At 43.3% G+C, this 26,636-nt stretch overlaps 1 protein-coding gene across 16 annotated transcripts in view; it reads left to right on the plus strand.

Annotated features, from left to right (window-relative positions):
* The window catches only part of SRCIN1 (SRC kinase signaling inhibitor 1), a 386,975-nt gene that overhangs the window by 66,517 nt on the left and 293,822 nt on the right, over positions 1-26,636 (plus strand). For 12 of the 16 annotated variants that reach the window (XR_005555471.1, XR_005555472.1, XR_005555473.1 and 9 more), the window contains one exon: positions 11,693-11,755. The exons of the other annotated variants lie outside the window; for them this stretch is intronic. Coding sequence is in view for 9 of the 12 variants with exons in the window: in XM_039333051.1 (XP_039188985.1) it covers positions 11,693-11,755 (63 nt within the window). In the remaining 3 variants the exon portion in view is untranslated. The remainder of the gene's footprint in view (positions 1-11,692; positions 11,756-26,636) is intronic. 16 annotated transcript variants of the gene reach the window in all.

The raw sequence follows: 26,636 nt of genomic DNA on the forward strand, positions 1-26,636 counted from the left end.
TCTGGAAAAAGACAAATTAGCTCACTGGTTCACAGGAAAGACATTGGGAAAACATTGGCTCCGCTTTTAAAGTCTGCACTCTAATGACGTGAAAGATAAATGGATTCTAAAATGAACATAATCCAGTTGCTAGAGGTTTTGTAGCTTTATTCCTTAATATTTCAATAAATCTTGTTAAAGAAGATTCTGTGGGAATCTTGCTTTCAGCTGAGTCAGCTACCAAGAGCCTGATGTCAGATCTCATACAGAAACTGAGTTGGAGGGTTAATCAACCTTGTTTTGCCTATCCCACTTTCATTAGGTTGTTCTCTTGCAAGAGGCTAATGATGAACTATTATTGCAGGTTCATGGCTAAAGAATTTATTAGCTTTTTCCCCACATAACTTGAGGTTTTAAAATAATGCATAATCTTCAGATTCAATGGATGTAAAAATTCAGAATAAATTATTGCTAAAACAAATGAACAAAGTACTCTTTGTGAAAAAATAACCCAGCAAATTTTTCTTTCTGCATGGGTTTCTTTTCAACAGAATCATTTTTTTTCTTTTTTTGTTGCATTATGAGAAAGAGGGAAAAATCACATCAAGGAGATATTCTAAATTCAACATTAGCTACTGAAGCCAAATAAGACTGAAAGCTGTGGGAATAGCATTAAGCAGCAAAATATGCCTGCAGAGAAGGGAAAAAAGTAATAAGATAACTCAAAAGAAAACCTTTATTAGGAAATTACATTTAGATAAAAAAAAACCTAAGGATACATGATCCAGCTATATTCTAAGTAAATGAATCAAAGGAATGGTATCTATTCTATTATCAATGGAGGAAATGGAAACAAGAAACAGAATATGGAACTAATAGTAACTCTGAGGAAATCAGTCAACCAATTAGAGGCATAGTACTAGTTGTGTCAAAGCAGTAATGCATAGCTACATAACTTTCACTGTATCTATTGCCCCAGAGGACATAGGATAAGAAGATATAACAATGCAAGGAATTCTAAAGTGGAGTTTACCACAATGGCAAAACTTAGAAATGATTTCACTTGGGAAGAGGCATAGGTGTGCACCCTGCTTTCTGTGTATGGCTTTTGATTTTGATGCATATTGATGTATTATATCTGCTGTTGCTCCAGTGTGCATGAGAAACAAGTTTGTTGTTGCCATCAATGGAACAATACAGATTTTTCAAACCTACACCAATTGAGAAGACATATATTCTCACTGGCATTGCCCATCTAAGATCAGGAAAGAGGTAGAAGCAGATGCCGAGAGAACTAAGCAAGAGAATGCTCCTTGACATCTTCTGAATGGACATATGCTCCAAGCATGCCAACTCAGATCTAACAAAAGTTTTATTGCAAGAACAAACATTCTTGAGGGTATGCTGGAACAAAATTTAATTAACAGATGGAGGAAGGAGACCATAGAGCAATATATCTTGACTATTACCAGAAACATGTACTGGTAGTGACTTATTTTTGGCCAAGGACAAAGCCAAGAAGATGGCTTCATTCTGGCAGTTTACAGTTTGATCTAGACATGGGAGAGGAATAATAATAATAATAATAATAATAATAATAGTAGTAGTAGTAGTATAGTAGTAGTAGTAGTAGCAGTTTTGATTTTCTCTTTTGACTCCAGTCTTCTGAAATTTGTCAGAAAAATACATGTTTTCTATTATGCATGAATGTTAATATATATATTTATTATTCCAGTTTTTCTTAAACTGTGCTCTGCTTTGAACCAGTTGTTTTATATAGAAATACATTTTTGCATGTATTTCTTTAGTTATATTTTCTATGTGCATTTTTTTCTTTACACTTTTTGTTGCGTCCTTCGCGAAATGGCAAGACACGAGAAGCAGTTGTAGTTCTCAGGAAACTTCTTTATTTCAGTTCAGCATACTAGGTACAAGTCACCGACAACGCCCAAAACTCCCGGCCTCTTTTATAGGCCATTCCCGGGTCAATCTGCAACTTTTGGCGCGCCAGCACTTGTGCATGCGCACAAGTACTGGCGACAGCCTGTCTGGTCCCGGGCAGCTTGCACCTGCCCAGGACCGTTTGCAATGCCCCGAGCCTGCTTCCACAGGCTCAGGACATAACACCCCTTCCCCCCGGGTTAAGACTATTGATCATGCCATAATAACACATAACCCATTGTGAGTGTAGTGCCATACTACCTCATACTATGCATTTCTTTTGTTTCCATCAGTCTCAGTGTTCTATTTCCTCTGTGCACAGGAATGTTCTTTGTTAACTCTGTTTTGCCAATAGAGTTACAAAATCCTCTAAATACTTAGGGGGTCTTCTGGCTCTCTGTGACCTCCTAATCTCTGGGTACCTGCCAAGTACCCCTTGACTGAGGGGTGATGCGTATCTGTCCCCCCTATTACACCCTGGTGGTTCCCAAGGACTGTGCTCCAATGCCTGGCCTGCTTGCTTGCCCACCTGGCTCGTCAGGCCAGGGCTTCTTTCTTTTTTGACCTGGTTGTCCTGCCTAGCTGCAGGCTCTCTGGCCCCTCTAAGTGACTGTCACTGTTGGGCGATTCTGTAGAACCTCCAAGGTCCGTCCAAGACCTCTCCGGAGGTTGTCTGTCCCCTGGTTCCCGTTCTGCCCCCGGGCTTGTGGGGTTTTCAGTGCTGTCCCAAAACTCAGTTGTCCCCTGAGTGAAGTCAGAGGTGTTGTAGTTGGGATTTGGTTCCTCGACCACCTCCCTGTATGCTTGCCCCCTTCTAGGGACAGGGGTAGTGTCGGGCCAACTACAGGGAATGTGTGCCAGCTCTCTTGCAGGGTGTGATTTGTTTGGATGCTCCCGGATATCCTCCCTGACTGGAGTACTGAGTGATGCGGGTGAATAGTGATTATGCCCCCGGGGTGACTCCCTGGCTGGAGTAGGCACTGGTGCCTGATATCTAGTTGGGCTCCGTGAATTCCTGTTTGGAGCACTCGCGGAACTTTGGAATGGGCTGTCTGTAGCCTCCTCGTTAATGATGGGCAGCAGCCTGTACTCTTCCCTTTGCCCTAAAGAGTCCCCCTCCCCCCCTGGAAAAGATCCAGGAGTCTCAGTGGGAAGGTCCCGTCTAGTGCGGAGCTGGTCGATGTGTGACGCAGGACACGACCGTTGTCCAGAGACACCTCGTAAGACAGAGGACCTGTGACTCTGGATACAGTGGCGGGGACCCATGAATGGCCAGGCCCATAGTTACGAGTCCAAACCAGGGCACCCACAAGCAGTTGTCTAGGTGCCCTGGGGTGTGTGAGTGTGGAAGGAAGTCTGTCCGAATGCAACCGGTCAAGCTTGGTAGTCAGTTTGCGCCCCCAACGAAGTTCAGCTGGGCTCCTCCCAGTAGAAGTGGATGGTGTAGTGCGATAAGAAAGGAGGAAGTCACCCAGCCTGTGATGCCAGTCTCCATAGGTAATTTTCTTCAAGGCGTCCTTGGTGATGCGAACCATGCGTTCAGCCATACCGTTGGTGGACGGGTGGAAAGGCGCAGAGGTGGCATGACGAATCATGTTGGCCTGTAAGAAAGCTTGGAATTCGGAAGAAGTGAATTGAGGGCCGTTGTCAGACACGAGGACGTCTGGAAGCCCGTGTGCAGCAAAAATCCCCCTCAGTACTTGAATAGTCTTTGCAGTGGTGGTGGAAGAGACAGGTACAACCTCAAGCCATTTTGAATGGCTATCAACTAGGACCAAAAAGAATTGACCCTGAAAAGGCCCAGCGTAGTCAATGTGCACCCTAGACCATGGAGACTGTGTTTCCTCCCATCTATGTACAGGAGCTTGGGGCATTTTGGGGCGCGAGCGTTGACAAAGGTGGCATGCGTGCACCTTAGCTTCAATGTCTCTATCTAACCTAGGCCACCACAAATGGCTGCGTGCAAGCGCCTTCATGCATACAATGCCAGGATGACCCTCGTGGAGGGAACCTAAGACCCTAGTCCTCATTGAGGTAGGGATGACAACTCTGCTTCCCCAAAGCAGACAACCCTGGAAGATGGACAACTCGTTCCTTTTAGACCAGAAACTCTGGAACTCAGTGCCAGGACAGCTCTCTGGCCACCCAGATAAAACCCAAGAAAGGACATGTGAAAGTGTGTGATCTGTGCCTGATTCAGCGGCTACATCCCTGGCATTTAAAGGAGACTCGGGCAAGGCCTGAATGGAGAGAAGATTGATAGCTGGTGCAGGGTCAGCTTCTATTACCGGCAGGGGTAACCTACTGAGGCCATCAGCATGGCCCATTTCCTTCCCAGGTTTGTGAAATAGGGAGAAATCATAGGCAGAAAGAAAGATAGACCATCTTAGCATTCTGGGGGAGATGATTTGGGGAGTTTGCTTACGAGTGGTAAACAATCCCAACAAAGGCTTATGTCAGTGAAGACCGTGAAATGCCTGCCATATAAAAAATCATGGAATTTTTTAATTCCAGCAACAACAGCTAAAGCCTCCCTGTCTATTTGAGCATAATTACGCTTGGCAGAAGACAAGGTTCTGGAGTAATATGTAACAGGAACCTGAGTTCCATCTGACCTGAGGTGGCTTAGTACAGCTCCTACCCCATAAGGAGAAGCATCACAAGCGATGCACACAGGAAGGGATTCATTGAAATGTGCAAGTACACTGTTAGAAGTGAGTAAGGCCTTGACCTCATTGAAACTTGCTTCATGTTTTTGTGACCACTGCCACACTGCCTGTTTGTCCAATAGCCTGTGAAGAGGCTCAGCTACACTAGCCTTATGTGGAAGAAAGGAATTGTAGAAATTCAGAAGGCCCAGAAAAGCCTGTAGTTCGGCCTTAGACTTTGGCCTAGGAGCATTCATAATAGCTTTCAGTTTGGATTCAGCAGGGTGAATCCCAGTAGCATCAATTTTGAATCCCAGAAAATCAGTAGAAGACACCCCAATTTTACATTTGTCCTTCTTAAGCTTGAGGCCCGTTTTCCTGAACCTTAACAGGACAGCCATTAATCTTTCAGCTAAATTGTGTGTAGAGTCTCCTGCAATTAAGACATCATCAAAATAGGGGCAAACCCCTGGTATACCCCGTAGTATGTTTTCCATTATGCTTTGGAAAATTCCAGGAGCGACATTTACTCCAAATTGTAGCCTCTTCACCTTGAATGCTCCTCTATGGGTCACAATGGTCTGAGCTACAGCAGCATCATCATCAACAGGCAGCTGTTGATATGCCTGAGCTAGGTCAAGCTTTGCAAAAACACGTCCCCCCCTTGAGGGAGGCCAGAATATGACTGACCACAGGAACAGGATAGGCATGTTGCTGCAATGCCTTAGTCAGAGTGCATTTGTAATCAGCACAGATGCGAATGTCCCCATTTGCCTTGAGAGGCGTGACAATGGGGGTTTCCCAGGGACTGGAGTCAACAGGTTCTAGGACTCCTTGCTGAATCAGTTTGTCCAATTCAGTGTCAATTTTACCTTTCAAAGCAAAAGGGACCCTTCTTGCTTTAATTCTAATGGGAGTGACAGTGGGGTCTAGCTTTAATGACACAGGGGGTCCTTTGTATGTGCCCAGCTGGGGGCTGAAAACATCTGCAAATTCTTTGCAGACTTCTTGTAGGTCAAGTGATTGCAGACTATTGAGCCCTGTGACGTGTATTCCCAAGGCCTCAAACCAATCGAGTCCTATGAGGCTCGTTCGTTCACCCCCTACTACTATTAGATCTAGTGGACCTTCAAAATCCTTATACTGTACGTTAATGGTGGCCTCCCCCTTAACACACACTCTGGAGTTTTGAAAGTCTGTTAACACAATGTCAGAAGGCCTCAACTTGGCCTGAGTTCCACTGCCAGAACAAATCTTCCTAAACGTTTGCATGGAAATGATCGAAAGTGCAGACCCCATACCCAGTTCCATAGCCAATGGAACCCCTTGTAGCTTCACCTTAAGTGACAGCTTTTTCTTAATGGGCTTGTGTGTGCCTGTCCTATAGATGCTTCTTCGCGAAGCAGAAAACCCCACCCTATTTTGGCTGGGAACCCTGGTACCTTTCAGGCGCAATTCTTCCTGAGGTTGTACCTTCTGACGACCTAGGCACACAGCTGCAATGTGTCCTTGTTTTCCGCATGCCCTGCAGATAGCGGAGCGGAACTTGCAGTCGGTTCTCTTGTGGCGATCTCCACAACCGAGGTACTTGGGGAGAGCTGAAGAGCTTCCTTTCTGTTTCCCTTCCTTCGTGGGGTAGAGACGCTCCACTTCATCATCAGGATCCTCCTCAGAGTTCCTTTGGATTCCTTCCTGGTGCACGGACGCAGCATCTGGAGTGCTTCTGACGGCCGCATGTTCTTGATAGCGCCACCCACTGCTTCTTCTGCGGTGACCTCTCTCAAGGCATCTTGGAATGATAAGTCTTCTTTGGCAAAAAGTCTCTTCTGTAACTCTCTATGCCTTAGTCCGCATACAAATCTGTCTCTCAGTCGTTCTTCGAGATCCTTGAACTCACAGTGTTTAGCGGCTTTTCTCAGCGCGGCAATGTATTCCTTGGCCGATTCTCCGGGTCGTTGATCCCTCTGTTCGAAGGTGTGGCGCCATGTGATGACAGACATCTTGGGCTGGAAGTGCTCCTTCAGTAGCTTCTTAAGATCTGCGTAGCTGACAGAGTCTAGAGGAACAGGTGCTGCAAAGTTCTCAGCGATTTCGAATGTGTCTTGACCGCAAACGCACAGCAGAGTGGCAGCCTTTAAACTATCTTCCCTTACTTGATTTACCTTGAGATAGTTTTCCACCCTGGCTGCGTAGGACTCCCACCTCTCCGGATGTGAGACGTCGAATTCCGAAAGCCTTCCAATTTTTGCCATTTTGTAGAAAGGAAGGGTCTATCAGCCAGCCTACCCCCGATGCTCACTGGATTGGCGGGTAGCTGCCGAGTCAACGCCGTTCCTGCCACTCAGGACTCACTCGGGTAAGCTTACACCTTTCTTTTGTCGATGTAAGGCATCCCACCTTCGTCACCAGTGTTGCGTCCTTCGCGAAATGGCAAGACACGAGAAGCAGTTGTAGTTCTCAGGAAACTTCTTTATTTCAGTTCAGCATACTAGGTACAAGTCACCGACAACGCCCAAAACTCCCGGCCTCTTTTATAGGCCATTCCCGGGTCAATCTGCAACTTTTGGCGCGCCAGCACTTGTGCATGCGCACAAGTACTGGCGACAGCCTGTCTGGTCCCGGGCAGCTTGCACCTGCCCAGGACCGTTTGCAATGCCCCGAGCCTGCTTGCACAGGCTCAGGACATAACACTTTTGTTACATTTTTTGAATTGTGAAATAAATCAAAATAGTGGAGGGAAAATGTGGAATCCAGAAGCACAATTCCAGATTATTCTGAATTTTTATCATGTTCAAAATGAATAGATTTTCTGATGGGATAAATTTCTCATTTATTCTTGGTGATCCAATTTTGCAACTTGTGTTGTACATGATCGTGTTCTTAGATGCTATTAGTAGAAAAAAATATCATAGATCTGAAATTATAGTAGAGCATCAAAAGATCTTTAAAAAGGCTTTAGGAGAAGAATATGGGAGACAAATTGGCGTGAGCATGAATTACAATTATAAATTTTAAAATGCATTGGTTTGCATTGAGTTTTTCTTATGCCTGAGTGCAAATTCAGAGTAGTATTGAACAAATAGAAGATCCGGTTAAATGATGGGAGGGAAGGCTTTTCTCCTATATTTTCCTAGTCCTTTATATGTATAAGTAGCATCTGACAGGACTACCACGCTGAGATTTATACAAAAAGCATATAGCATCTGTTCCTTATGGTGCGTTAGATGGGGAATATAAAAATATAGAGAAATCCTGGTTTGATGAATATACAGAGCAATTAACTAATCAAAGCTAAATAAGGCGAATCAAATAATCATAATAGATTTGTAATATGGAAAAACATTTATAAATAAAGAACCAAATAAGCATGGAGGTTTGCAGAGAAATTATGAAAATAGAAATCCAACTTATGTGGTAGGTGTCACTGAAAGACTAATATGGAAATTTATGAAGGCAACAACAAAAAGCTCATTGTTGGTCAAGAGTACTAAACTGAGGTTCTGTTGAATCTGAAGAATTTGGTCTTCAGATTCACAGAAACCTACTCTTACCTGATTCCTTTGTTCTTCGCTGTTTCATTTTGTAAATGGAAGTAATTGTGAATGTTGGAACTGGTAACATGAATGGATGGGGAGAAACAAGCATAAGCCTTGTCATGAACTTCTCTGCCCTATACTTGTCAGTGTTGCAAACTTTAAGGGGCTAGAGTAAAAATGCAAAGTCTGGCAGCTGAGTGACAACTAGAAGACCAGGAACAGAAAAATATGATAAAAAGGTCATGTGGCAGCATGCCTTGAAGGATGAAGGACAGTGGAGGTCCCAGTTCCTTTTCTGTCATTGGTCAATGGTCAGTCTTTCTTCAACTTCTGTCAACTCTGGTGAAATGAGATTTTTTGCAAAAGCTTTTAAGCAGTGTCATCTATTGCTCACTTATCCCTTGTCTCTATCCAGGCCCTGGAGTCTTGAATAGGACAGCACAATGAGGAACGGATAGAAGAATTGCCCTGTTTCCTACTGAAGCAAAATATGAAATACAACAGTCTTGGGTGCTGTGTATTTCTAGGACCTGGCACCCAGTTTTCAAAGCATAAGATTTTTGTCGGCTTTGGAGAGCATATATATATACCGCATATGCCGGCGTACAAGGCGACCCGGCGTATAAGACGACCCCCGTCTTTGTCGCTGGGCCGCATTCCTAGAACGTCGTCTTATACGCCGGAAACTACCAGTATTTCCGGCGTATAAGACGACTCAGCGTATAAGACGACCCCCATCTTTGGCGCCGATTTTAGCGCTTGCGGAAGTCGCTTATACGCCGGCATATATGGTATGTATGTATGTATGTGTGTGTGTATATATATATATATATATATATATATATATATATATATATATGTAGGTCTTTGGCTGTTCGGGTTTTCCCCCGCGTAAAATTGGAAGTGTCTTGGCGACGTTTCGATGAAGTCCCATTCGTCATCTTCAGGCTGGTGTTTTCAGCTTCGTGCTTCGAGCAGCAATGTGTGGTCTTAGCTGTTTCTTCCTTTTAACTGCCAGTGGGGGTATGAACTGATTGGGTGGGAGCTTGGCTGTGTTCTGATTGGGTGGAGGTGTGTTTTGATTGGTTAGGGGCTTGGCTGTGCTCTGATTGAATGGGGGGTTGGCTGTGCTCTGGTTGGATGGGGGAGTGTTCTGCTTGGGTGGGGGCTTTGTTGTGCTCAGGTTAGTCTGAGTTGCAGAGGGGTTTAAGATGATGGGCTGCCTTGCTATTTTTTGACTTCGCGTTCGTGGTCGTGCCTCGTCTTCATGGTGGGTGTCAGTTTGCTTCATGTATGGATTGGAGGGGTTTAAAGTAGCTAATGATGCAGCTGTGGTCTGGCTTCTGGTTTGTGGTCATGCCTCATTATCGGTGTGGCTTTGGGTTTGCTTTTTGCGTGGATGTGTGGTGGTGACATCCTGTGTGGTTTTTGTGAGTGTGGGTCTGGTATCATTCTTTGTGTTAGGGAGTTGTTTGTCAATAAGGGTGGGTTTCCAAATGGCTGGTAGGCGGGAGGTATCATCTCGTTTGTTCATGCTGTGTTGGCATTTTTCTATCTCGATTGTTCCTACACACAAGGTGGTTTTCTCAAAGTTAATATTATTCACAACAGTTGATAGACATTGGCTCTGAGGATGTACTTCATTTGCATCATGTAGATTGTGCTTGCTTTATGGGAAAGTGGGTATAGGAATAGCAAAAGATGCAATTGGAGAAAATCAAAGAAATGTGCAGCTACTTTCAAAGTGATATAAAGTCTTCCTGTGAAAGTATTCTGGTAATGTAATTGTTCAGAAATGTTAAAGTAGATATATTTTCATTCACATGAGAACTAAACACATTTCTCCTCTATCCCTAATGGCAATCATATTTTTATTCTGATATATTTATAATTTACTGGAAATAAATTAGGTTTATTTAGCAGAAAATAAACATGTGTTCTGATAAGCTGACAATTGTGTAACTTTTAAAAGGTATGATAAGAAATAATTTTCTTTTATTTATGTGTATTTGTTTGTAGACATGTACATATTGTATAAGTGTGTGTGTACTTACACACATACATACATGTATGTATATGATATCTTCAGTTTTTTGGAACAACATATTCTCCTATTAGCAAAGAGGTACAAAAATATATATACTGCTCAAAAAAATAAAGGGAACACAAACATATAGGATCCTATACGTTTGTGTTCCCTTTATTTTTGTGAGCAGTATATATGCAAGATCCTAAAACTTGCTGATTGCATGGGAATTCCTGTAATCAGCTCCCTGATTTCTAGAGACCTATTGAGTAATCTACATAAACACACTTTTATAAATCACAGACTTGATTTTTTTTTATTTTTAAATGACATCTGGAATTCTTGGGAATCCAAATTCTGTTTTAAACTTTTGCAAGTTTTGCCTTCTATTTTATAATTGCAGCATATATACAAGCCTAATAATACCAACAAAACATGAAATGTATTCTGGAAGCATAAGGCCTTCACATTTGCATATCCTTTTATAGATAGACTGAAATTTTCAGAATATTTTATTAAAGTTGCTAGGTTGCCAATTCCCAACCAGGGAGTTGATGGCTACACCTTACAAATCATCAGAAGCTCTTCTGTTCACCTTATACATATTTTCATCTACTGTGGTGCAGTCCAGCAACTTGATGAAATAGGTAGGAAGGCTGATAGATGAAAGAAGGTGTAGCTATTATAATGACTTTCACAGCACTTAAAAGAATAGACACAGTTTTAGGATAGGTTCAGGTAAGCATCCATTGGAGTGATTTACATTAAAAATAAATGGGAAGCTAGCATGCTATAAAACATATGCTTTAAAGTTCATCAGTATTTCTAGTTACTTTTCTGGGTCATGCATAAACCCAGAAGCACTCTTAGAAACTGTAACAATGTTTTGGAAATGGATCCATCTGATTTTGCCTGAAGATGAAATAAGATTAAGTGGTAGAAACCATCCTTGGAAGCTACAGGGTGGGGAGTAACTTTATTAATTTGCTCTCTGGACAATGGAGATTTTGAAGCAATCGGCAGCTTGTGAGAGTGCCTATTACATGCACCCAGTATGCCAGATATGTGTTTATTGCCCCAGAATAGATTTGAAATGTTCTAGCTTGCAGGTGCACATTTGGAACACATCTGCTCATATTCTATAAATTAAGCAGTTGTATATATCAATTGCCAGAATACCAGGTTATGTGTAAGATTGCCAACATATCTGTTCCTCTGTTTTGAAATGGCTGGTAAGTTGCATGAACCTAATTTTTCCCCCTTGTGTCTGTTGTAGTAGCAGGCAAGCCATCTGCATGTACAAAAGAGAACTGTCCAGGGTTACATGTTGTGATGCAAAACTTCTCTCCTTCCCTTCTGCTTCTCCTTCCCCATTTTTCATCATGTTTGGTTTTTAAACAAAAATATTTTCTGATATTTGTTTAAAAAAAGAAATCCACATCACTGTTTTATCTGATGCATTTGTCTCTTACAACCTCCATTCATCCCAACCTGTTGCCTACTCCCAATGCCCTTCTGAACTTGTTTGTTCCTGAATGTCCTCCTTTCCTGTCCTTAACTAGGCGTCGGGCGAATTGCAGGAGGGAAGAAACCTGGACTCTGTTCCCTTTGTTTAAAGTCACCAGGTTAGTAAATGGAGTGGTTGTAATTAATGGGTGGGGTGGGTCTTGTCAGCCACTCTTCTTTCCATCCTTCACCAAACCATTTACCCTAGATATCATTCTCTTCATTGCAACCACCTCATGTAGCGCTCGGATCCCTATTTTACACTGATGGTTTTCTAAAACTTGCTTAGATTCTTGGAACTGTTTCTGTAGGAAAGTAACCTATGTGGTTTATTGATCTTGATGGAAGGTTTTCAATATGCCAAGGATAGGATTGATCATTTATGGAAGTTGCAATGTGAAATAGATTGTCTTAAGCAGGGTTTCTGGGGCATTCCTGTCTAGGGTTGCTCATTGTTATTGATATATGTTTGTCTCAGAAACAATAAGAATGTATTCTTATATTTGGTAGGTCTACTCTGCTGAGGCTCTTGGTCTGATGTTTCTACAGATCCTAAATTGTCCTAAGACAGCTTAGTTTCTCCCATGTCTCTGGAACTCTCACCTTATTGCTTTTACCTGTTTTTTGGCCTTGTCCTCTAAACCAGTGGTTCTTAACTTGGGCGATATCGCCCCCAGTGGGTGATTTCATTTTTCAGCGGGGTGATGGAACAAAAAGGGGTGACTCGGGGGCTAAGGAACAAAAAGGGGGCAATATGGGGGTGATGGAGCGAGAAGTTTTGGGGACACTTTTGAGCCTTCCCCTGCGGCTCCGAGCCTCTCCGCCATTTGCAGAGACAGAGACAGACACTTGTGCTTCTCTCTCTCTCTCTCTCTCTCTCTCTCTCTCTCTCTCTCTCTCTCTCTCTCTCTCTCTCTCTCATATTTGCCCTCTCACAGGGCTCCTGATTGGCCCTGCGCCCAGGTGCCCTGCCCCCTGGAAGAAGCAAGGCCAGGAAGTCCCTTTCCCTGACTAGCCCCATCCGAGGTGCACATGGCCGGGGAACCGTGCAGGGAAGCCCCAGGATCCCCGCTGGTAGCAGCCCGCCAGAGCCTCAGCTGAGCGGGCCAGCCTTCCCACAAGCTGCGGTCTTGAGAGAGAGCAGCCCCTGCGATCCCCAGCGGTGGGACTGTTGGCCCAGCTGGCCAGGAAGGCGCGCTGGAGTCCTGGCTGCTTTGTCGGCGAAGAATGTGAGGTGAGCAGAAGATGGGGAGGAGAGAAAGGGAGGGGGAAGGCATTTTCCAATCAGCAGCAGAAGAGCCCCGGCTGGACCCATGGGAGCACCTCCTCCTGGGCCCGGCACCGGCTTCCTTGCCCTCCTCCTCCTTCCCCTCTTACTCCTGCTGCCCCCTGGGCAGTAGTCCTGGCTGGGGGGGTGGCTGGCAGGGGCATTGCTCCCTGGGTGACGCTGATGGGTTGTGGATTGCCGGGAGCACCGCGCGGTGTGTAACGGCCCCAGCTCCTCCAGCACAACAGACCTACTGGCAGCACGGGAGGTGTCAGCATTGGTCCTGGCAAGAGGCGGATCATTGCCCCAGTTCCGACTGAGGATGCCGGCAGCGCAGGAAAAGGTTTGTCAATGCAGCTGACGGGGGGGGGGTGTTCCGGAGATGCCCTGTGACTTAAGCCCAGGAACGCTGGCGGCATGAGGGGAGGTTTGGTGATGCAGCCAATGCGCGGGGCATTCCGCAGATGTCCCGTGGCCCTGACTTGAGCCCGGGGACGCCAGCGGCACGTGGGACGGCCTGCCAACGTGACCGTGAGCAGGGGCGTCTCCGTAGGCCCGGCGGGCAGTGGAACTGGGTGCCTCCAGCAGTGACAGGGGGTCTTCTGCTGTCTCCTGCCCCCTTTCCTGCCCCTTCGGCGCCCTCTGCCTTTCATTCTCTCTCTCTCTCTCTCTCTCTCTCTCCTCACCTGGAGAAAGAAGGGGGAAGGGAGGGAGAGGAAAGAGAGAAAGAGGGAGAGGGGAAAGAGAAAAAGAGATAGAGAGGAAAGAGAGAGAGGAAGCGCAAGTGCCTCTCTCTCCCTCTCCCTCTCCCTCTCTCTCTCTCTTTCTCTCTCACACACACATTGAGTGGGAGAAGAGGATTGGCAGACCAAGGGCAGAAAGAGGGAGAGGGAGGGAAGGAGGGAGGGAGGGAGGAGAGAGAGAGAGAGAGAGAGAGAGAGAGAGAGAGAGAGAGAGAGAGACCCTTTTGACATCTAAAATGAAGATAACACTGAAGATATATATAATAAAGGTAAAAAAGGATATATGCAGTGTTATCTTCATTTTAGATGTCAAAAGGGTTTTGCGGCTCCCAGTGTTTTGTTTTCGGTGGGAAATGGGTCCAAGTGGCTCTTTGAGTGTTTTGGGTTGCTTACCCCTGCTCTATCCATACAGTGGCGCACCATTGGCCAGAATGGGCAGTGATGGAGGGGGGAGTGCTTCTTTCAAAACATCGCATGCTGTTTTGTGTGTCTCTTTGTATTGTACTTTTTTAGCGTGCACTCCAGTTCGATATTATATTTTCTTTGTGTCTTTTTAATCCTTTTTACAGTGTGCGTGACTATATATACTTTCCTCGAATCTTAATTTAGTTTCAGAGTTTTTGTCTTGAAATTCTTAGTTCCTGCATTGCGGTTTGTTCTTATGCCCTTTTTATGTTTCTTTTTGCATCTTAAATTTCACTTGTAATTCAGTCATTAAATGTTACTGTTTTTCTTTTCGGGCATTTCACTTTCTTGCAATTGAATTTTGTTTTCAGTGTCATTACACTTAAGTGTCTTGAATAAATAAGATAATAATGAAATACATGTATCACGAAGTTTGGGAATAAAGTGACGGGTGGCACCAAAATTTTTCACACAGTTGAGATATGGGAAAAAGACTGGAAATAAATTATTTGCATCATATGTCCTGACGACAATTTTAAAGAAAACAAAAAAGTGTTTACATAAATTGAAAAATTATTTCCTATGTTGTAATTGAGAGATTATACTGGGGGAGGGGGGTGATGACAACTTCCTCATTGGCTCAAGGGGACGATTCGTTCAAAAAGGTTAAGAACCACTGCTCAAAACCAAGTTGACACTACTTCCAGAGTGAGAAATGAAAGTGAATTCCACTCATTCTTTGTTCTCTTTGTTGGAATTCAGTCTCTTGGGCTTCCACTCTTCAGTGGAAAACAGTGGGAGGAATAGCAGAATCATCTACTAATTATTTAAGATTTGATTTAAGAATAATCTTAGAATCAATTTTGTATGGATACATTTATTTGTGAAGATACATTTCCATAAGAAAAAGAAATGACAGATTAATTACCTTACCAATCTAAGAGTGAGTTTTAAGGAGTGCTAGCTCCATCTAGTTATTGATCTACCACTGTATTTATTTGTGAAAAAAGCTCTGTGCCTTAACACATTCACAATAATGTGTGAATGAGCTATGGGCTGAAAGCCTTTTAGAGATGAAAGGGCACAGGGGGTAAAGTATATTGAATTATCCCCAATCTAATTCTATACATTCTAGCTGCTGTTTTCCTTACAAGTGAGAGTAGAAATTCCAGGAAAAGAATAATATTTAGTGGAGAAAATAGCAGCAGGTGGGAATGGTTTAAGTCTGACATGTCAGCATAGAAGAAGAACTAAGAAAGCCAGCTCTCTTGAATTGTCCTCCAGCTGATTCCCAATATCCTGCAGGTACTTTTAATTTCAAACAAAGAAGTGTACATAAGAGATAAGCTCTAGTTGGTTTGACTTATACTAAACTGGCAAATCATCTAGTTTAGTGGTTAAGGCACCAGACTAGGAGCTGGGAGATCATGAATTCTAGTCCCATCTTAGCCATGACAACCAGCTGGATGACCTTGGGCCAGTCACTCTCTCTCAGCCTAAGTCATTTCAGAGCACTATTGTAGGGAAAATAGGAGAAGGGAGAAATATTAGGTTGGCCACCTACTGCATATTAAAAGGTGGATACAAGTATAATATTTTTTTCTAATTGAATGCTTTTCTTTTATACTTATATAAGTTGAAGGAAAGGTGGTGTGTGAGCACTATATGATCATTTCTGCTACTAATGCAAAATTATTGTTTTGTTGTTGTCTTAGACAGTACAATCTAAAAAGCTGTTGTAAGAGGAAGGGAATTTGTATGTTTTGGTGCCATCTACCATTTGTTATTGAAAACGTTTAAAGACTTGGCATGAAAGTTCCTGAGTTTGGCTACAGCATCTTCCTTACCCATATCATCAAATCTTTAATCTAGCTGGCTTTATTTTGAGAGACTCATTCATTAGCAAAATAACTGTAGCTGAGCTGTTGGGCAGACTTACAAAATAACAATAAAAATATAATAGGAAAGCTGAAGGCATTGCCGTCCTGCTGTTGTTTTTGTCACTGCGATAGATTTTATTTCTGTGGCAAGGGCCAATATTGAACATTCTGGATAAAGAATACTTGTGAAATAGCTGCTAAGAAAAAACTTTAACATTTAAATTAAGGGAAAATGAGTCTAAAAGAAAAATCCTACAGGCAAGAAGTAGAAACATGCACTATCATTATTTATCATTCATGTCAGTCTCACAAATACTACCACTACACAAAGGCCATTTAGTCATAGAAATATTTTTCCTAAGTGGATATATACTTTATATATAGTATGCTTACTATTTTGAAGGAGAATCAACTGTGCTAGGTCCTTAGGAGTGAAAGCCCACTGGATGATGTTGGGTCAGTCAATCTGTCTCAGCCCAAGTAGTCTTACTGGGTGGTTTTTTGGGGGGGAAATAGGAGTAAGAAGCAGCTAAATATACTAGCTTGAACTGCACAAAACAAAGGTGGGCTACAAATATAAAATATCCCAAATATCTTTCCCTGTTTATTATCATCTTACAGGGCTGCTATGGGAAAAATAGGCGGAAGGAATAATAGATATACTCACTATCTTGAGTTATTATTATTATTAATAATAATAATAATAAAGTTGGAAGGGACCTTGGAAGTCATCGAGTCCAACCCCCTGCTCAGGCAGGAAATCTTACACCATTTCGGAAAGATGGCCATCCAGTCTCTTCTTAAAAACTTCCAATGTTGGAGCATTCACTGCTTCTGGAGGCAGGTTGTTCCACTGATTAATTGTTCTAACTGCCAGGAAGTTTCTCCTTAGTTCTAGGTTGCTTCTCTCTTTGGTTAGTTTCCATCCATTGCTTCTTGTCCAAAATGCATTGCATTTGTCTTCAAAAGCAAACAGCAGTCAAAATGTGAAATTTTTTTGCATCAGGAAGCAGCCCACCCTGCTCTGCTAATCTGTGTCAGAGCTTCAGAATAAAAGTTACAGTATTAAAAGTGTTTTTTTTAAATGTTGAAAATTATGTATACTATTATATATATATATTCAAAAACTAAAACACAGATAACAGAGACTGAAGAATTTACTTAAAAACTTAGCTTTCATCAGCATCTGCTGACATTGTCAGAGTTCTAGCCAGGATTGAGAATCAAGTTCTTATAGTCTCTGTTACACCAAGCGTTTGGCTAATGAGCACTCCCGCCCCGTAGTTAATTGCTCTGTTGTTGCTCTGTCGCGCTTGTTGACAGCTGTTTGAATTTCGGCGCCCTGCTCCTTTCCTCACGCCCCGCCCGTATGGAGTGTGTGTTCTGCCATGCACAGTCATCTCGCTGCTTTTCTGGCATTTGCATATGCGATGCTGCCGTTTTAACTGGTTGTTCTTTCTTGCTGTCATTGTCCCTGTCCATGTTGGTTCCAAGCCTTTTGCTATCACTCATCGACGCCATCTACCTCCTCTCAATCATTTGCTGTGACCCTAAGTCCATTGAGGAAGGGATACGATCCTCTGTTGACCTGTTTGTATCAGTGAGGATCTATGGCTGTTTCATCCTTGCAGTTTTCTTATTTAAAGATATCTGCTGGTGTAATGTCTGATAAGCTGGTAACAATTCAATATGCCAGTTGATAGAATGCTTGTTGGATAGCCATGCCTCTTTTAGGAGACGGCCGCCCTTTGTTGCATCATGAGCAATGACCCTGGCCTTAGTGAAGTTAAACTTGAGGTTGTGTTCTGCAGTGTGAGCCCATGCTTGGGACTGCTGCTCATGGCGTTTGATGGCCAACTGATGTTCATACAGTCTTGTCCAAAGATGCTTCGTGGTCTCACCTACATAATTGTATACACAATTATTACAATTAATTTGATATACTACTGATGACATCTCACTCATGGGCAAGGGTTCTTTGGGGTGTATTACCCGTGTTCAAAGAGTCTGATAGGGTCTATGCGCCAGTCTAATGTTATGCTCAGATAATATTCTTGCAGCCGTCTCTGACACTCCATGGATATAGGGGAGTGTGGTCCAAGTAGTAGTGATTGGAAGCCTGTCATCTGCAGTGAGATGACTGCGTGCGGCAGAGCACAGACTCCACACGGGCGGGGCACAAAGAGAGGAGCAGGGCACTGAAATTCAAACAGCTGTCAATGAGTGCGATGGAAACAACAGAGCAATTAACTACGGGGGTGTGTGGGAGCCGAATAGAGTGGTAAAACACTCGTTAGCCAAATACTTGGCTTTACAGAGACTATAAGAACATGATTCTCAAACCTGGCTAGAACTCTGACGATGTCAGCAAATGACGAAAACTAAGTTTTTAAATAAATTCTTCAGTCTCGGTGATCTGTGTTTTAGTTTTTGAATATTAATATACTCGAGACTCGTATCTTCAAAACTATATATATATATTGTAATTGCCTTTTTCATTGCTGCTATTGACTTGATGTCAATGGTTTGAAATATTTTGTTTAATTAAACTCTAGATCATTCATAACAGTAATAAAATCCAAACTAATAAAAATGTTAACAAGAATTTTTTTGATAATATATAGATTTATTGTTAATAGCCTAATTTTGTAGTGCTGCCTAAGATTATTTTGAAAAGCAACTAAATAATAATACTAAATGCATACACATATATGTTCCACTATATTCAGTGATGGTTTATATTTAGGTGCTTGTAGAAATGTTGCCTCAATTAGTCTTATGTCCTAAATATCCTTGCAAATAAATAAATCCTATTGAATTGAGAGGGTTTTAATTTTTTTGCATTCACGTTAGGTTTTAATAGAATTAACAGAGACTGTAAATTTTACAGATCATGAGAGCTTGAATCTGCTGCTAACAATCTTTAAATTGCTCATATGCAGTGTTGAGTCCTCAGCTTAATGGCGAATAAGCACAGAACATCTCGTAAAAGCCTTTATTGTAGTCTCTTCTACTTCGTTACAGCTCTGAGGCACGCAGGCCTCTCTGCTTCTCTTAAGAACGCTTCCGAATGGCAACATTTGGCATGCTCCGTGCCTCGCACATGCGTGTGAAGCCAGTGCCAGCCAGTCTGGTCCCGGGCAGTTTGCAACTGCCCGGGACTGTTGCAACGTCCCGAGCCTGCTTTTGCAGGCTCGGGACACAACACACCTTCCCCCCAGCTAAGACTAATAAACTATATGAATAGTTACACGCGACCTCAACATGAGTGTGGTGTGCCAAACCATGCTCCAAATGGTACCAGGCTATTGTTCTGGGCATTAATGCCCAATGCCCGTATTTCCATTGTTCCCAACAGCAGACACCCTCTCACTGTTTCTGCTTTGCCAGCAAAGTTACAAAGTCCTCAAGGTACTTAGGAGATCTCTTGATTCTCTGTGACCTCCTTAGACCCTGAGAATCCCCAATTCCATTTTGCCCAGAGGATGACATGAAGTTGCCCCCTCTTTCAGACCCTGGTGGTCCCCATGGGCTGTGCCCCGTTGCCTGGTCTGCTTGCTTGCCCACCGGGCTCATCAGACCAGGACTTTGTTCTCCCAATAACCTGGTTGACCTGCCTAGTTGCAGGCTCTCTGACCCCTCTAATAAACTGCCACTGTTAGGCAACTCTGTAGAGCCTCCCAGGCCCACACTGGACCTATCAAGGAGCTGCATTCCTTCGCTCCCCAGTCCCGTAACGGGACTGTCTGGGGTTTCAGTATTTCCCCAAAACTCAGTTGCCACCCCCATCTATGCCGGAGGTGTCAGAATTGGGATTTGCCCCTCCGACCACCTCCCTGTGTGAATGCCTCCTTCTGGAAACAGTAGCAGTACTGGGCCGACTAGGCTGTTTGTGTGCCAGCTCTCTTGCAATGTTTGAGTTATTAGGATGCTCCTGGTTATTCTCCCTGACTGGAGTGCTGAATGGTATTGGTGAATGATGAGTATGCCCCCTGGGTGACTCCCTGGCTGGAGTAGGCACTGGTGCCTGTGTGCTTTCTAGTTCCCATGGATTCCTGCTTGGAACACTTGTGGAATGTTGGAATAGGCCGTCTGTGGCCTCTCTGTTTGGGCCCGGCTGCTGCCAACACCCATCCCTTTGCCCATAGTGGTCCCCCTCCCCCCTGGAAAAGGCCCAGGAGTTTCCGAGGGTAAGTCCAGTCTTGTACGCAGCTGGTCGATATGCCGCCGAAGGACCATCATCCAATGAGACCTCGTATGACAAAGGACCAGTAACCTTGCATACTACAGCAGGAACCCACAAGTGACCTGGCCCGTAATTACGGGTCCATACTGGGGCACCTACTTGCAGATACCTCGGTGCCCTGAGTTGTGTAGCCATAAGAGGCAGTCTGTCTGGGTGCAACTGGTCAAGTTTACTAGTCAGTTTGCGCCCCCAGCGAAGTTCAGTGGGCTTTTCCCAGTAGAAGTTGAAGGTGTGGTGCGGCACGCAAGAAGAAAGTCTGCCAACCTGTGGTGCCAGTCTCCATAGGTCAGTTTCTTTAAAGCATCCTTGGTAATGCGGACCATCCGTTTAGCCATACCGTTGGTGGAAGGGTGAAATAGTGCAGAAGTGGCATGACGAATCATGTTGGCCTGTAAGAAAGCTTGGAATTCGGAAGAGGTGAATTGAGGGCCATTGTCAGACACCAACACATCCGGAAGCCCATGTGCAGCAAAAATCCCCCTCAGTACTTGAATAGTCTTGGCAGTGGTTGTTGAAGAGACAGGTACAACCTCAAGCCACTTTGAATAGCTATCAACTAGGACCAAGAAGAATTGACCCTGAAAGGGCCCAGCGTAATCGATATGCACCCTAGACCAAGGTGACTGTGTTTCCTCCCATCTATGTACAGGAGCCTGGGGCATTTCTGGGCATGAGCGCTGACAAAGGTGGCATGCGTGCACCTTAGCTTCAATTTCCTTGTCTAACCCAGGCCAGCACAAATGGCTGCGCACAAGCGCCTTCATTCTTACAATGCCAGGATGGCCCTCATGAAGGGAACCTAAGACTCTAGACCTCATTGAGGTACGAATAACAACTCTGCTGCCCCACAGCAGACAACCCTGAAAAGTGGATAACTCATGTTTCTTAAGCCAGAAGCTCTGAAATTCAGTACCTGAACAACTCTCTGGCCATCCAGACAAAACCCAGGATAAGACACGAGAGAGTGTGAGATCTGTGGCTGATTCAGCAGCCACATCCCTGGCATTTAAAGGTGACTCAGGCAGCACCTGAATGGAAAGGATGTTGATGGCAGGGGCAGGATCAGCCTCCACTACTTGTAAGGGTAATCTACTGAGACCATCAGCATGGCCCATTTCTTTGCCAGATTTGTGAACTAAAGAAAAATCATAGGCTGACAGAAAGATGGACCATCTCAGCATCCTAGGGGAGATGATATGGGGGAGTTGTTTGTTTGTAGTAAACAACCCCAACAAAGGCTTATGGTCAGTGTAGACCATGAAATGCCTGCCATATAAAAAATCATGGAATTCTTTAATTCCAGCAACAACAGCTAAGGCCTCCCTGTCTATCTGGGTGTAGTTTCGCTCAGCAGAAGACAAGGTTCTGGAGTAATAAGCAACAGGAACCTGAGTTCCATCAGGTCTTAGATGGCTAAGTACTGCTCCCACCCCATAAGGGGAGGCATCACAAGCGATGCTCACAGGAAGAGTTTCATTAAAATGTGCAAGCACATTATTGGATGTAAGTAAGGCCTTAACCTCATTGAAACTTGCTTCATGTGCTTCTGACCACTGCCACACTGCCTGTTTGTCCAGAAGCCTATGAAGTGGTTCAGCTACATTAGCTTTGTTAGGAATAAAAGCATTATAGAAATTCAAGAGGCCCAGAAAAGCTTGTAGTTCAGCTTTGGACTTAGGCCTAGGAGCTTGCATAATAGCCTTTAATTTAGACTCAGCAGGATGAATGCCAGTGGCATCAATTTTGAATCCCAGAAAATCTGTAGAAGGCACCCGAATTTTACATTTGTCTTTTTAAAGCTTGAGGCCTGTTTCCGGAACCGCAGCAGGACAGCCCTCAATCTCTCAGCTAAATTTTGAGTGGAATATCCAGCAATTAAGACATCATCAAAGTAGGGGCAAACCCCTGGTATACCTCTCAAAGTATTTTCCATTACACTTTGGAAAATTCCAGGAGCCACATTTACTCCAAATTGTAGCCTTTTGACTTTGAATGCCCCCCCGTGTGTTATAATGGTTTGTGCTACAGCAGCAACTTCATCAACAGGTAACTGTTGATAAGCCTGTGCTAAATCTAGCTTTGCAAAAACACGCCCCCCCTTGAGGGAAGCCAGAATATGGCTGACTACAGGTACAGGATAGGCATGTTGTTGCAATGCCTTATTTAGGGTGCATTTGTAATCTGCACAGATGCAAATGTCCCCATTAGCCTTAAGAGGCGTGACTATAGGAGTTTCCCAAGGACTGGAGTCAACAGGTTCTAAGACTCCTTGCTGAATCAATTTGTCCAATTCAGCATCAATTTTTCCTTTTAAAGCAAAAGGTACTCTCCTTGCTTTTACTCTGATAGGAGTGACAGTGGGGTCCAATTTTAAAGAAACTGGGGGCCCTTTGTATGTACTCAGCTGTGGGCTGAAGACATCTGCAAATTCTTTGCAGACTTCTTGTAGACCTACTGTTTGCAAACTATTAAGCCCTGTAACTTGTATTCCCAAGGCCTGAAACCAATCGAGTCCTATAAGACTTGTGCGTTCACCCCCAACTAACAATACATCTAATGGACCTTCAAAATCCTTATATTGTACATTGTGGCCTCCCCCTTAACACACACTTTGGAGTTTTGAAAGTCTGTTAGAACTATATTGGATGGCCTAAGCTTGGCCTGGAACCCGCTGCTAGAGCAAATCTTTCTGAATGTGTGAATGGAAATAATTGAAAGTGCAGACCCAGTGTCTAGTTCCATAACCAATGGAACTCTTTGCAACTTCACTTTAAGTGACAGTTTCTTTTTGAGTGGCTTGTGTGTGCCTGTCCTATAAATGCTTCTTCGTGAAGCACAGAAACCCACCCTGTTTTGTACCTTTCGGGCGCAATTCTTCTTGGGGTTGTACCTTCTGATGGCCCAGACACACAGCTGCTATGTGGCCTTGCTTCCCACATGCTCTACAGATTGCAGAACGGAACCTTCAGTCGGTCCTCTTGTGGCGACCTCCACACCCGAAGCACTTGGGTACAGCTGAAGACTTTTCTTTGCCTTCCTTCTGCTTCCTTTCTTTGGCTGGGTAGAGATGATCCGCTTCTTCTTCAGGATCCTCTTCCGAGCTCTCCTGGACTCCCTCATGGTGCATGGAAGCAGCTTCTGGAATACTTCTGATAGGCCTCATATTCTTGATTGCCCCACCTGCTGCCTCTTCTGCAGTAACCTCTCTAAAGGCATCTTGGAACGATATGTTTTCCTTTGCAAAAAGTCTCTGCTGCAAGTCTCTGTTTCTAAGCCCACATACAAATCTGTCTCTCAGTCTTTCTTCTAAGTCTTTAAACTCACAAGGCTTAGCTGCTCTTCTCAAAGCTGCAATGTATTCTTTAGCTGATTCACCAACCCGTTGATCCCTCTGTTCAAAAGTATGTCTCCATGCAATAACAGACAACTTGGGCTGAAAATGTTCTTTTAGTAATTTTTTTAAATCTGTGTAGGTAACAGATTCAAGAGGCGCAGGGGTTGCTAAGTTTTCAGCAATTTCAAATGCATCTTGACCATAAACACACAGCAAGGTAGCGGCCTTTAAGCCATCTTCTCTTACTTGGTTTACTCTAAAATAGTTTTCTACTCTGGCCACATAAGACTCCCATCTTTCTGGGTGCGTGACATCAAATTCAGAGAGTCTCCCTATCTTTGCCATTTTCTCCTTTGTAAGGAAGGGGTCTATCAGCCAGCTTACCTCCAGCGATGCTGTACTGGCAGGCAGGAGCTGAATTTAACGCCGTCTTCCTAGCTGCTCTCAGGACTCCTGGGAAAGCTTACAATTCTTCTTCATCAGTTGTAAGGCATCCCACCTTCATCGCCAGTGTTAAGTCCTCAGCTTAATGGTGAATAAGCACAGAACATCTCGTAGTGTCAAGAAGCCTTTATTGTAGTCTCTTCTGCTCCGTGACAGCTCTGAGGCACGCAGGCCTCTCTGCTTCTCTTAAGAACGCTTCCCCGGGCCGAATGGCAACATTTGGCGCGCTCTGCGCCTCGCGCATGTGTGCAAAGCTGGCGCCAGCTAGTCTGGTCCCGGGCAGCTTGCAACTGCCCTGGACCGTTGCAACGTCCCGAGCCTGCAGGCTCAGGACACAACATGCAGCAATTATGCTTTTAAGAAAATGTTCATCAATGCCATGGAATTGCAGCTGAAAAGAGAAGCATTAGTCTTCCCTGTTGCAGCTTTTGTAGTCCCCAATCCTAATAATTTATTTTTAAAAAACTTGTTACTTTTCCTGCTATATAGGTTATCTAGCTCCCTTTGTGTAATTTGAATTCATTACATATCAAGCTTAGACATGTCAAGGCCTAATTAAATAAACATAGATCTGAGATGGTTAGATTCCTTTGAATGTTCACTATTTCAGAGCTTCCTATATTTTACACTAGCTCAGGTCAGGTCTGCTTCACAAATTCGCAGATCACATTCAAAGGCTCATGAGAGCCTTTGAAACTAAACATATCAGCTACCTCCACTGAGAAATATTTATTCTGACTTCTTTTTTTTTTAATAAAAAAGGCAACAAACATACCTAATACTTCTTTCTCCTCCAATTTTCCCCACAACAATCTGTGAAGTGAGTTGGGTTGACAAGAGAGCGACTGGCCAAAGCTGCTCAGCTGTTTTTCATATTTAAAGGACTAGTTTGCTGATCCTAAATATCTAAGTCACTTAATTCTGTAATTATCAAATGCATTCCTGCATGTGTGAAAATATGTATAACTTCAAAGCCTTTAAAAAGGGTGAATAGGGCAAAATCTGTAAATATCTCTTCAAAGTGCTGTACATTCTCTCTCAAAAGGTATGCTTTTTCATAGGTTGCTTGAACATGGGCAGCTCCTGCATGGGAGCACATATTTCAGTTTATTTTCCAGCTGCCAAATTTATTATGTCATACTTTGGATCACTGTCACGGGCATCTGTTGAGTGATGCCTATGATAACACTGATGGAGAAGAATGCAGCTCTACTCCAGTACTTTTTCCATTTAATTGAGCATGGGAAGATTTATTTTGACTGTCTTCAAATTGGTGGTATTCAGGTGTGTTGGGAATGCTATTCCCAAAATTCCGAGCTAGAATGCTGCTAATTGGAAATTCTGGAAATTTTACATCTAGAAAGTGTAAGCTTACTCTTGGGAAAGAGTAAGTTATTAATCTGAAGATATGGTGTATCTTTAATTGATCATTAGTATAGGCCTAAGATTTTAAATAAATCACCCAAATCTGATCTGTAGCAAGTTCAATGGAGACAAAGGAAAATACTCCTTCAGACAATGTCTAATTAACCCAGGGGATTAATTGCTACAAGAGGTAACAATGGCCATGGGCATACATAAATCACTGATGCTTCTACTCTAACATGGACATTGTTCACTCCCTCAATATCAGCTTTATATATATATATATATATTTTAGATGCTGCTCAGTGTATCTTTTCTTTCTTTTGGTTGAGTTGAGTAATTGACTGAAAATGAATGAGCTGTGCCAAAAGCTGATTGCCTGAGTAAGAATGCAATGAAATTCCAAGCAGGAAACCTGTATTGGCACACAGGGGAGGCCAAAGAAAGCGCAGATATAGAGCTTCCTACTGTTTGTTATTCTTTAATTTCTTTTTCAGGATTCTTTTGCTGTACAACAGCACTATCTATGAGTGCTGTTTGTTAGGAAATGAAAACACTTTAACTATTTGAATCTTCGTGTGAAATCCACAGAATGTTTCATGTAAAAAAAGAGGTACTTGGTGGATCAGACTGAAGGCCATTGAGTAGTAATAGTGGTCATTCAGACGCCTTTGGAAATCCCACAATTAAAACAACTCCGTTCTCTCTCTCCTGACCTCCCCAGTAATGCTCTTGAAAAGTTTACAATTTTTAGTGCCAGAGATAATCCATAGTCACATGGCTAGTACTATTGAATGCTTAATTCTTCAGCAGTTTCTAAACTCTTCACTCCCATCTTCCTGGTTAAGAGGTTAGTTACCTCTTCTAAATGCAATGGCCTATCCTGATAATCATTTCTGATGGCAGAAAATTCCACAGTTTGATTCTGTGTTACTTTTGTCTTGAATTATAGGACCTGGAATTTTTTCCCCTCTAGTCATTTTATTATTTGCTTGTTTGTTTATGTATTTTTCACATTTCTAAACCTCTCATCTCCCTTGCATCTAGTGCAAGGGAACTTATCTTTGATAGTGTTCCTTTGAGTTTCTCACTTTACTTTAATTTAATTTAATGTGCAGAAGAGATCTCTTGATAATAGTACCCACTACCATGTTTGTCCATACTGAAGTTACAGGCTTTAAAGCATTATTATGTTCTATTAATGTAGAATTTTATTTGTGAGTATCCCTAATAAGCAGGGCTTTTGTATACGAATTTTCCTAATATATATTACAGTAATGGCCAAAATTGTGAAAGCCTTTTGGGAAAAGTGTATT

This window comes from Crotalus tigris, unplaced genomic scaffold (assembly GCF_016545835.1).
Source record: "Crotalus tigris isolate CLP2741 ecotype Arizona unplaced genomic scaffold, ASM1654583v1 scf7180000024472.5447098, whole genome shotgun sequence".
Taxonomy (NCBI): Eukaryota; Metazoa; Chordata; class Lepidosauria; order Squamata; family Viperidae; genus Crotalus; species Crotalus tigris.